The 12,120-nt window shown below is 60.5% G+C and overlaps 1 protein-coding gene across 17 annotated transcripts in view; it reads left to right on the top strand.

Annotated features, from left to right (window-relative positions):
- The window catches only part of CAMK2B (calcium/calmodulin dependent protein kinase II beta), a 114,705-nt gene that overhangs the window by 8,082 nt on the left and 94,503 nt on the right, over positions 1-12,120 (top strand). For all 17 annotated transcript variants that reach the window (XM_074981524.1, XM_074981522.1, XM_074981523.1 and 14 more), the window contains exon 2: positions 3,969-4,063. In XM_074981524.1, the coding sequence (XP_074837625.1) occupies positions 3,969-4,063 (95 nt within the window). The remainder of the gene's footprint in view (positions 1-3,968; positions 4,064-12,120) is intronic.

Raw genomic sequence — 12,120 nt, 5'->3', positions numbered from 1 at the left:
CTGACTCCTACACCGAATGCCCCCCGGGCTGCATGGGGGCCTGGCGCTGGCAGTGCTGGAGCTGCTTGGAGCATCCTGGCGTGGCTGCTGCGAGGGGAGGGGGTGTGCTCCTGCTGAGCGGAAGGGGCTCTGACGCTCATGCCCGGACCTGCAGGAGGTGCCCGGGCTGGCTGAGAGAGGCTCCTCCCGGGAGTTCCGAACTCGCTTGGTGTTTGTACAGCGCCTTGCGCAGAGGGGTCCTGGCCCAGGCCGGGGGCTCTTGACGCCGCCACCATCCAGACAGTACCGAGCAGGGGAAGGGAGCCCAGGTAGCAATGCTGGGAGAACAGGGCACCTGCCTTGGCACCGAGCCTCGGAGCTCCCAGCTGGGCTAGTTCGACGTGGATAGGGCAGCGAAGCCGGGTGGTGGGGGTGTGTAGGTCTCTCTCCCTTCCCCTTCCCTGAGAGCCGTGCCCAGGGCAGTTGTGAGCGGCTGGGGTGCTGTGCGATGCCCGTGGGGCATGGGGCGTGGGAGCGGAGCTGGCCCTGCTGCTCTGCAGGGGGCGCCTGAGCCCTGCCAGCCGCCCAGCGTTGCCAGCTGCTGGAGAGAAACCAGCCAGTGCAGCAGGAGAGCTGCCCCCTCTGCCCCTAGCAGTGCCTGGGAAGGTCAGACAGGTCCTCAGCCCCCTGGCTCGGCTCCCCTGCAGCGGGCGCCAGGGCTGTGGTGGTGCCCTGCCATGGGGGAGATGCCCCTGGGCAGCTGGGTGCTTTGTGCGGGCTGCTGAAAGACCAAACCCCACCTCTCCCAGCCAGCATATGCTGCTGAGTAGGAGCAGAGACGGACCCTCCCTGCCTAGCCGTCAGCCCGTCCCCTTAGCCCCGGGATCTGCCGTCCCTGCACCTCATCAGCCGTGCCAGCTGTCACCCGCCCTCCCCACGGGTCTCTGCTCAGCACCGAGCGGAACTGGGGGCCAGGTCTCGACCCACACTCAGGCGGACTGGAGCCCCTGGGAATGCGCGTCGTTTGGGGGGCTTCTTTCACTTGTAGGGGAATCCCCTGGCCAAGCCAAGATGTTTGACTTTGAGATCGTCCTTGGGAAATGGCCTTTCCTGCTGTCGTCGGGGGTTATTTTATTACACCGGAGCAAGGGGCGCTCCCAATTCCAACCCGCTTTTCTGCTCGCCGTGAAGGGATTCGTGTGCTTTCCCCTGGGAATTCTGGCAAACGGCGTTTTGCGGCTTCTCCCAGGAATGGTTTCCGTTTTCTCCCCCATTTTTTTTTTTTCCCAGCAAAGTGAACAATCCAGCCCTGGGGTGCTATGCATTGGGTGGGCTGGAGTTCTAAGGCCGAGCCCTGCGACGGTGTTCTGTCCTGTCCCCTTCTGGCAGGGCTCGGCCCCGCCAGAGGCGAACGGAGATCCCTCCCCCGGCTGGGAACTCACAGCTCTCGGATGGTGCAGCTGGTTCTGGGGAGCTGCCGCTCGGGAGGGGCGGCCACCTCTGGGGAGGTGTGGCGAAGTGTGACAGAGTGCTGAGTGCTAACAGCTGGCCCAGCACTCCGGTCACTTAAGCTCTGATTAGCTCCCCCTGGAGAAGGCTTGAGTGATGACGAGAGAAGACTTCATGACCCAGTCAGAGCGTGGGCTGGCTCAGGAGCTGGTTGTCTCATTGGGCGGGCGGGGTTGGAGGAGGGACCCCAGGGGGGTCAGAGCTCTCCTGGGACACTGGGCTATGCATTCACAGGTGCTTTGCCCAGGGAGTGGTGGTGGAACATAGAGCAGAGATGCCCCCAGGTGTTGGCAATCAAGGTGGCCCTGCCCCAGGGCTGGCCAGAAGGCCCTCGGCAGGCCAGCAGCATGTGCTGCTTGGAGGCAAGACTGATTTCTTAATGGCGCTTCTATCCTGTAAGTTACCTCCTGGCAATGCAGCCACCTCTGGGGTGCAGCCGAACAGCTGCTTGTCCGGCCAGAGCAGCTGGCTTTTCTCACAGGGCCCCTACCTCCTTGCCCCGGCTGGTCAAGCTGCCGAGAGAGAAACCCCGATGTTGGGGACTCAGATCGCAGGCTTGTGTGCCAGGGAGACCCTCGCTGCTTTGCTGGGCGGTGCTCACCGCTGCCTTTTATAGAGCCTGCCACCTGCCTAGCAACCCAGCTAGCAGCCTGCATCCCCAGGAACCAAGGCCCCTGCTGCTGATTCCCGACAGGCCTTTCTAGACCCTTCCTTGGCTAGCCCTCGCCGGGGCTGCCCACGTTTGGCTGCTAATAACCAGGGCTTAAGGAGTAAGCGCCATCCCCCGCCCCCGAGAGCTGCTTTCGCTGAGCCAGAGCCAACCTGGAAAATCCCAGCTTTCGCACGGCTGGAATTTCAGCCCCTTTTGCAGGGTGGAGGGCTGGGGGATGCTGTCTCCAGCTGAGTTAGTGGGGGACAGATGCCCGGCCAGGGCAGGGCTGTAAGCTGTCCCCGGCCTGGCTTCCCCACAGGCAGGGAGAGAAAGGGACCCTGACACGGGACTTGAATTTTCAGAAATGATTTAGTTACGTCTCTGCTGCAGTTCAAAGCCGGCTGCATGCTTGCTCAAGTTGTGGCATAGGTCCTGGGGCTGGAGCCTGGACTCAGGGACCCTGCAAGCTGGCAGGGAATGGGGCGGTGCCCAAAAGTCTCCGTTTCAGTGAGACAGCCCCTTACCCTTGTGAGCCGGAGTCAGGGGCTCTGGGTCTGCGCCGGGCTTGAACTTCAGCATAGCTGTGCCCTTCTGTGCCTGGTGACTGTCGGGGAAGTGTGGGCAGCTGGGTGTGATGGGGCCTGACTGCCAAAGACACAATAAGGCACCTAGCGAGATACAGAAGTGCCTAAGCAGATTAGGAACAGGGATGAGTTTAATTTTTCCCCATCCGCTTGCAGAATAAATTTTATTCCGTGCACAGAGGCATGCGCACCACCAATCGAAACACACCCCGCCGGCCGTGGGCGCTCTGCTAATCAGCTGGGTGGCCCCCGAATCTCTCCTGGGTGGCTGTCCACGCGCCCAGCTTACAGGGAATGCTGGTTAGGTGCCTAAACCCCATGGGACACGTTACCTGACCTGCTTTGGTGTCTCAACATCCTGCTGGGTGTGCGCCTGCATCTTTTGGCATCTAAATACCTTGGACAGTCAGGGCCCCCCCTTCTGTCACTTCCGATTACAGGACACAGGTTTCTCAATCCCTTTCGTCGCTTTAGAAAATTTTACCTCCTCCCGCGATGAAACCTGATGCTCTCACCTTCCCGCTCTGTTCCTGCTACTCCTCTGCCTGCCCCCCCCCCCCCCCGGTACTTGGTGTGTTACCCAGCACCGAGCACAGGAGGTCCCAAAAGGGGCGGGGATGCCGGAGAATCGAGGGGGCTGTTTGGAAGCCGAGCTGTGTTTCTGGAGGGGGCGGCTGGGCTGCAGCGGCAGGAGAGGGAGGGGGCTGGGGTTTGGAGCGGGGAGGCAGGGTGAGGCTCAGATTGTGGTGGGGTGACTGGGGGCAGGGCTGCTGGTGTGTGTGTGTGAGAGAGGGAGCGCCTGTGTGTGGGGGTGTCCTGCCCAGATGCACTGTGAGGGGCCGAGGCTGCTGGTGTGTGTGTGTGTGTGTGTGTGTGTGAGAACCTGTGGGGGGGGGTGTCCTGCCCAGCTGCATTGTAGGGGGCCAAGGCTGCTGGGGTGTGTGTGAGAGAGCCTGTAATTGGGTGGGGGGGTGTCCTGCCCAGCTGCATTGTGGGCCTGGGACCAGGAGTGATGGGAGTTTGGGTGTGATACACCAATATCCATTTTGTTGCAATGCCCTGTGTTCTGGCTCCTTCCCACACGGGAGTGGCTCTGGCCCCTCAGACCCTGCGTGGAGGGAGCTGGTCCTGGGTCCTCCCCAGCCCCAGAGATCCCCGAGCAGTGGGAATACTTCCGCACCCCACATGCCCTGCCAAGCTTGGGAAGCTAGTTTTTTTTTCTCTCTCTCTTTTCCTCTCTCTAGGGGGGCTTTCTCGGTCGTACGCCGATGCGTCAAACTCTGCACCGGCCATGAGTACGCAGCCAAGATTATCAACACCAAGAAGCTCTCCGCCAGAGGTAGGCTCAGCCTTGGCTCATTTCCCCCATGGGCTCAGGGGGACCCTTCACTGGCCATTTGTGGGTTGTCTTGTTCTGCGATTCTATGGAGCGCCCGTGGGGGGGAAATACTGGCGGGTGTGGAGCAGGGTTCCCGCGAACGTCGTCCAAGCAGGTGCGGCATAAAATGTGTTCCTTGCGCCGAGGCACATGCCAATGTGCACTACCCATAGGCATGCATGCGGTGCTCTGCTGATCAGCTGGGCAGCCCCCGAATCTCTCCTGGAGGGCTGCTTACGGGGGGTCCCTGGGGGACTGTGGAATCTCTGGCTTTGAAGAAGTTTAAGAGCAGGTTAGATGAAACGGTCCAGACGGTGCCTGGGCCTGCCAAGAGCGCAGGGGGCTGGCCCTGCTGAGCCCTGGGTGGCCCTTCGGTTTTTGGGGTGGTGCTGTGAGCTTCCCAGGCTGTGTGGGCTTGCTCAGCCGATCCAGTCTGACTACCTACGTAGATCCCAGTCCCAGGGCTGGGGGGCTGGGTGGGGGGCGTGTGTGTTGACTCCCCGGTGCTTGCGACACTGTCACGCACGCCGGTTTCGCTGTGCGCACGACCACGCCATTGCAAACCAAGCCGCGCTGCTCTGTGGCTGAATTGTAGGCAAGACCCCAGGGGAGAAGCAGGCTATGAATAGAGCAGACCTGTTTTGCTCTGCTAGGGCAACGTCTGACACTTCGCCACAGAGGTGGCTTTAATTCCTCATGGGGCTGGGGGGCGGGAGGGGGGGCACAGACAATGTTCTTGCTAATTTTTCCATCAGTGTGTGGAATAAATTTTGTTATGTGCACCAAGGCAAACACTGATGTGCACCACCAATAGAGGGACACTTCTGGCTGTGGGCGCTCTGCTAATCAGCTGAGTGGCAGCTCAATCTTTCGTGGGCCGCTGTCCAAGCCCGCAGCTTCCAGGGAACCCTGGATGTGGATGCTGGGTGACTTGGACTCTCTGTTCCTCACTTCCCGTCTGTGTAATGGGCATAACACTGAGAGGCATCCGCATTGGAGACCATGAGCGTTGCAGGAAAAGTACCTGAGATCTTTAACTTGCCATGAGCCTGTTCCTCTCTGGCCGAACAGTAAAGAGGGCGTGGAAAAGTACTGGCCCGGTTACGCACCGAGAGCCTAGTCCCAGAAAGTGAAGGGGAGCTGTACAGGATCAGGCCCATGCATGTGTCGCTGCACGGTGAAGCAGTTGGAACGCACAGCCGGGGAAGTGCCGTGCACGCTCTGGTGTTTGCGGTGCCGGCCTGAAGCTGGAGAAGTCAGAGCCTCTCTCATGGGCACAGGCAGCCGGGGGGTGCGGCTGTTCTTGAGCCTTGCCCCCAGTTGTCTGCCCCTAGCCCTCCCCCCAGCAACGCTTAGGTATTTCCCTTAGCATGACCGTGTGCCTTTATCCCTGTTTTACAAGTGGGAATGGAGCAGACAGGGGCTAAGTGACACGCCCAAGGTCCTACAGGGAATCAGTGGCAGAGCAGGGAATCAACCCCTGCTCTTCCAGCTATCAGGCTCCCCTCCTAGGCCCTGGCTTAGGCTGTCTCTTATTTTAAGAGCCTGCAATTAACATGGTGTAACTCATTTTGATGATGGCGCTGCCCCCATGCCAGTGGCACAGCTCCAGCCGTGGGGCCGCGTGGTTAGACCCAGGCCTGAGTCAGCAGGCTGGCACATCTCAGAGAGACAAGGGCAGGGGAGATTTCTGCTGGGGTTTATGTTTGTATTTTTATGTCTTGTGGGGAGCAGGTTTAAACTATATGGCCCTGCCCTTTATCAGCAGTCTGTGGGCACAACGTAAAACTCTCTCCTGGCGTAAATCTCGCTGTAGAAGTGGACTTGTTTAACAATCTTGTGCCTGTGCTCTAGAGATTTAAGGAAAACCCGACTTGGACTCAGATGTCCAGGTTATTCCAAGGACTATCTGATATCCCCCCGGAGAGCTATTCTGTAGGCATTGACTCAGCACTCTGGGAATGTGGCTGTGTTCCCGGTACGCTGAGCGCGTGGGTGTCCACTGGGGAGAGATTCAGGTGCTGCCCAGCTGGTGAGCAGAGCTCCCCCAGCCGCTAGTGTGTGTGTGTTTGTGGTGCACACCCACACGGGTCAGTGCACATGACAAAATTTATTACACCCGGGGGGTGGAGGAAATGAGCAGGAACCTGGGAACGCGGTGGTAAGGTTGTGGAGCTAATGCTCAGGTCAGGAAAGTACCAACCACGATTGCAAGATTCCTCCGTTGCTATCCAACCCGGAGGGCCGTGCGTAGGAGCACAGAATCGCTCACTTAAAGGCAGCGTGCTTTTGCTTTGGGGCTGTACAGCACCTAGCGCGATAGGAGCCGGGGCTGTGATGCCTGGGAGCTGCTGCAATCCAAGTGGTGAAGCAGGATACCAGGGGTTGTTAGGAAGGGGTTGGTCCCGCCTGGGCAGCGGTAACTTGTTGGAGAGGTGTCTGGTTGCAGCTGGTTTCCTGTCCTTTTTCGAAGAAAGAGCAGGAGAGAACCCCTGTGAGAGGTGAAGTGGATCTAGGGATCTTCAGCCCTCCAGCTATTGCCTGAAGGAGTTCAGTCCTGTAAAAACCTCTCTTCAAAGTGCACAGACCCTGCCACCAGGGCAGCAGTATAGACAGGTCTGGCTGGTGTGTTATGCAGGAGGGAACCCAGCCAGGACAACCGATGGAAGTGGTTCTCCTTTAGCTTTGGCAAGTCCCTGTGGAGCCTTGTGTGTATCAGAGCCAGCTCTGCTGGGAGCGTGCGTCACGGCGTGGGGGTCCCCGGGCCCTGTCCCCCATCAGCAGCTGGATGTGACTCTCACCCGGCCAGGGAACAGGAGGTTCTCAGGCCACAGGGAAGTGGCACAGAACAGACTTAGCACAGGGACCAGAAACTGCCAGCACCATCCGTGTTGGGGAGGGGCCCAGAGGGGTCCCCAGTCCGGGCCCTGGCCCCCTCCCCCATCTCCAGCCAGCCCAGACTGCCCCACTCCCTGCCCAGTTCCTGTTCAACCCGCCAGGCCCCTTCTTTGGCCTGTGTCCCGGGGAAGAAAGGGGTCACCTGGCTGCCTGGGTTACCAAGAGCCTGGAGCCCCATTGTCTGCGTGTGAGACGTCCTCACACCCGAACTCCCCTCCCCGCCCTGCGCCGGTGCTGTGCCCGGGGAAACTGAGGCACCACCCGGGGTTACTACAGAACAGTAGGAAATGCCTGCAACTGACCCAGGGGAGTCCAGTCCCCACCTGGTCACAGCGTGACACTAACTCAAACCTGGCCAGCCGGTGGGTCTTAAAATCTCCCTGTACCTGGGGAGTCGTCGCCAGGGGGCTGTTTCTAGGGGGCCTCCCCGGGAGGCTGGGGCAGGGTCTGGCTGGTTCCTAGCACCGTGTGTCGTGGTTCCACAGGATCAGGGCGACCTCCCCTGCTTTGGGGCCACCGCTCGCAGGTGTCCTTCAGCCTGTCAGGCGCCCCGCAACCCCCCGCTCGGCCCGTCCCTAGGGGGTTTTCTTGCCAGAGCCTTGGGTGCTCCCTGGGGGTTTCTGCCCCTCTCACCATGCTTGCAGCGCTGCTCAGGCAGCGGGTGTACCAGTCACCTTCAGCGCAGCATGGCAAGTCCTGACGCTGCCACCCAGAGCCTTGTCCTTCCCTGAGCCAAGCTGGGGTGAACCCCCTGGGGCCGTTCCCAGGGGAGACTCTGAACTGGGAGGTCAGAGAGGCAAACGCCCGCTCCTTCCAGCAGCCGGCTCTTGTGCCTGGACCTCACGCCTCTGCCGGTCTTTGATCTGCAGCTGGGAAGGGTAGCCCAGCTCCCCTGGGAGGAGGAGGGAATCCACACACCTCCGGGCTTTGCTGCTATCTTCTGTGGTTCTCCACTCAGCTGGGGTCTCGTGGAGCACCCCTGTAAACTCAGCCAGCCATACCTAGATAGCTGAGCCTGCCCGGAGGGCAGAGTCAGGCCAGGCGTAGCGCAGGGGAAACTGAGGCACCGACTGGTTTAGTGAAAATATCCCAGAAACCCTCTCCCTGCGTCACACCCTGGCCTGGAAGGTGCGATGGACTCCTGGCCTGTGAATCGTTTCTGATGATGCCCCAGCAGGTGGTGGCGTCGGTCACCTGGCTCACGCAGGGCGCTGAGCGGTCTGGGACGAGCGGCGCGTGAATTCAGCCAAGTGCCAGGTCATGTGTCTGGCAGGGAAGAGTGGGGGTCATGCTTACGAGGTCCTGGAAAGCAGCGGCTCCTGGGGGAGTGTGGGGCGGGTGCCGGAGTCTCCTGCCTGGAGCTGATCTGAGCTCACGCTCTGTGGGAAGCTGTGCTGCCCCAGACAGGGGGCTCCCGTAATCAAGGAGCATGGATGCATCAAGCTAACAGTGGCTGCCTGGGCCCGTCCCAGCTGCCTCGCTGGGCCCAGGTTGGGATGATCCCCGAGGGGACAGGCTCTAGGATTTGTCTCGACTGACGTGTCCCTGGGCTGGGGCTCTGTGGCCTTCCCCTGGAGCCAGCCCGCAGCCTTTCAGCCTGTGCCGACGTCAGCCGTCGGTGTCCCCCTTGGCCCTTGCGTCTCTGCACGTTCGAGGGCGGAGGGGAGGGGCTGAGGCTGGGTGGGGGAAGCAGACCCTTGGGGGCGGGGGGGAAGCACTTGCACCCCTCTGCCTTGAAGCTGGCCCTGCTGGTGCCCACGTCCAGGGTGCGGCACGATCCACAGTGCCGGGGCAGGAGGAGGAGGGAACGGCAGCTGGCTGAGAGGGGTGTAAGAGGCTCTCCAGGGAGCTTGGAGGACCACTGCTGAGCATACTCGTCCCGCACCGGACCGTATGGTCCCATACGTGCAACAGCCATGGCGTTTGGGCAGCTCTGGGCACGCACAACCTCAGCGCAGCTCCTGCGAGTCTGTGCGTTCGGCTCCCTGCCGGTCTGGCCCCCCCAGAGACAAAGGGCTGTGCCTGAGGACAGCGGCTGGCTGCAGCTACAGGCGTTCACCTGGCTTTGATTGTGTCCTTAGGCCTTGACCCGGAGCATCCCCCTCTGCATCTGCCTTGGGTCCCCCCCTGCACAGGCCATTCCCAAGGCGTCCGGGCGCTAGGGGATGCCATTGGGGGACGCCCGCCGTTGGAGGTGTACCACCTCAGGCAGCAGAGGCGGCGGTGAGGCCTGCAGGCACGGCTGACGCTCAATCTTCTTAATAACTTGTGTTCAGCTGCGGAGGTCTCTCCTAGCCGCTAACCACGGGCTGAAATTTCTCCTTGCTGGGTGCCGGCCCCAAGCTGGATGTTTGGCAAAAGTCGACCGGCCGTTTCCAAGAATAGGACTGGGGTAAAATTGGTGGCTTCTGGTCCCCGCCTGTCTCCTGCAGCTTGGCATCTGGGAAGTGGCTTTTGCCGCTTTCAGGAGGAGCCGCTGACTTATAAAACATGGGAGCTTGTTACAGTCTTGCTGCTAAAGTCGGTCACGCCCTGCTGGCACCAGCCTCTCCGAACTCCTGAGCGTCTTCTAACCCTCGGCGGGGTGTCGGTCTGGGGCAGCCTCCTGGAGGAGCAGTGTGGTCAGTCGTGTGGGAACGCATAGCGGAGGCGGGGTGCAGAGAGCCGGTCCCTTTACCCCATCTGCACCCCCTCGAGCTGAGGCGCAGGGCCAGAAGCAGCGCACTGGGGCTGGGAGCCAGGACCTGGGAGGAACGACTGCCCTGGGGCTGGCAGCCGCTGGGCCCCCAGCTAATAAGTAGGGGGGTTGCAGTACCCCTGGGTGATGGGGTTCAGAGGTCCCCAGGCTCTGCCCCCTGGCCGCAGGCAGGAGTGACTCTCGCTCAGCAGGTAGAACAGGGAGTTTATTAGGCCACAGGCACAGCCCAGCGCAGAGGGGTCAGTACAGCCGGCAGAGACAGTCATTGCAACCCGTCCTGGGGAGAGGAACCTGAGGGGGCCCCTCTGGGGTGTAGCTTCCCCCTCGCCAGGCTGGCTCCTTCCAACTCCCCCCAGCGTCTAACTGCCGCCTTCAATTCAAACCCAGCTCAGCTCCTCCCTGCTCTGTGTTGAGGGCGGAGGTGTTACCTGCCAGCTGAGCTCACAGCCCCAGGGGTCATCCTTAGCGGCTGGGAGCTGCTCTGCCTGTCACACACACAGAGCCAGCCTGACTCTCACACACGCAACCCCCACCCCACGCCATCACACCCTGTAGCCCTCGTGCCCGTGCCTACGGGTGTGATGAGCTTGCTGTCACTGCAGGCAACTGCTTGCAACCGATATCGCCAGCGTCTGGAAGTGGGACGCTAGCTGGGGCAGGCTCTGAGTTACTGCAGAGTTCTTCCCCGGGGGACGCTGACCTGCCTGCGGGTCTTGCCACATGCTCAGCATCCAACTCCTCATGAAGGGAAGGAGAATTTCCCTGGGATCAGATGGGCAGAGCCATGTTGGCAGGTGTGTGTGTGCACGTGTGCGCTTTGTGTTCCTCCACAGCATGGGACTTGCAATTTGAAACTACAGGGTGAACCTCTCTCGCCCTGCACTCTTGGTACCTGCCCGGTGCCATCCACGGGAGGTCAATATTGGCTAGCACATTACCAACACTTCCCCTGCTCGCTGGGCTCTTAGGAGACATTTAGGGGGTAAATTACGGCTAAAGAACAGCCCACAACACTGAACCAGGACTGGTGGCTGGACAGACGTTATGGGACCGCGGGAAAGTTGGCCGCACCCCGGAGAAGTGGGCGTCCAGCGAACTAGAATCGGGCTGGATCAAGGATGTTGCAGGAGGGGAGAGGTTCAACCTGTAGTGTAAATGGTGGGTTCTCTGTAGCTGAGCGTCGCAACATGAGGACGGCAGCCGCTGAGCCAGAGGTGAGGAGTGTGTGGCAGGAGCTGGTGAGGCGGGAGGCCAGGCTCGATGAATAGGATGGTCCCCTTGCGAACCCTTGAGCGTGCCCGCAGAGAGCTCGAGCTCGGGGGGGATGCTGCAGCAGGGCAGGGTGGGCGTCCGCAGGGCCCACACGCTGGAAGGGAACCTCTCCTGTTCTCGCCCTACGGCCTGTTTGGTCTATGGTGAGCTGAAGGGCGTTCGTGTGTGTGGCTTGTGCCGTGCCCGAGCTCAGCCAGGATGGCTGGCCTGGACCGCTCGGCAATGGGGCAGTCTGGCTAGTTTTGGAGGGTGTTGGTTTTTTTTTTTTTTTTTGGGTTTAAAACAAAGTCAGAAACTGGGTTAAAAATAAACCCAGGGGACGTCTGCCCAATTCGTAAACTCCAGTGAGAGCCTCTGGAAATGGCTTGGTCTTGCAACCTTCCTGGGGCAGAGGGGGGTTCAGCCTGGGGATGGGGGGGCTGGTTTAAGCCTGGGGATGGGGTAGGTGAAAGTAACAAACTGGTAAGAATCAAAGTGCGTGCGCTGGTTTCAAACTGGGTGACAAGAAGCCCAGTCTGACGGTGCTTCTTCAGGACCATCTGGTGTTCACACGTGGGTCGTGGCTCCTGAAAGGTTGATTTTTTATTTTTTTTTGGTAACTGAATTTGAAAAAAGGGCTCTTCTCACTTTCCCAGTTGCTGGCCCCCGGCCACGACTGTAGCAAGCAGCTCTGTATTGGTGGGCCTCTCCTGGAGGTTCTGGCACTAGGCCCTGGCTTAACTCAAGGGCTGTGGGTTTGAGTCCTGCCCCTAGCCGGTGTGTGTGACCATCTCAAGCACGTATTCCTATTTGCTACCTGTGATGGAGTGGGGGATACCTGTGTGTGTGTGAGTGGCTCACAGAGGGTGGGGGTCTCCTGCTGAGGGTAACCTTGACAACCAGGTAACACCTTTGTACTGGAGACAAAGGGGGAGGTGGAGCCTGAGGGGTTTGAATTGGAACTGGGAGTTGGAAGCAGTGAGTCTGGGCTGGGAGAGAGAGAGACCAAGGAGGGGGCAAGGCCCCAGCTCTGGGGGCCCCTCGGGGCCTCCTCTCCCCAGCATGGATGGGACTGGCTGTCTCTGCCTGCTGTACTGACTCCTCTGTACGACGCTGTGTCCTGTCGGCTAATAAACCCGCTGTTCTCCCGCTGAGCGAGAGTCACCCCTGC

The sequence above is a fragment of the Carettochelys insculpta genome, chromosome 31 (genome assembly GCF_033958435.1).
Source record: "Carettochelys insculpta isolate YL-2023 chromosome 31, ASM3395843v1, whole genome shotgun sequence".
NCBI classification, from domain to species: Eukaryota; Metazoa; Chordata; order Testudines; family Carettochelyidae; genus Carettochelys; species Carettochelys insculpta.
The sequence above is the reverse complement of the archived record's forward strand: the minus strand, read 5'-3'. Positions and strand labels throughout refer to the sequence as shown.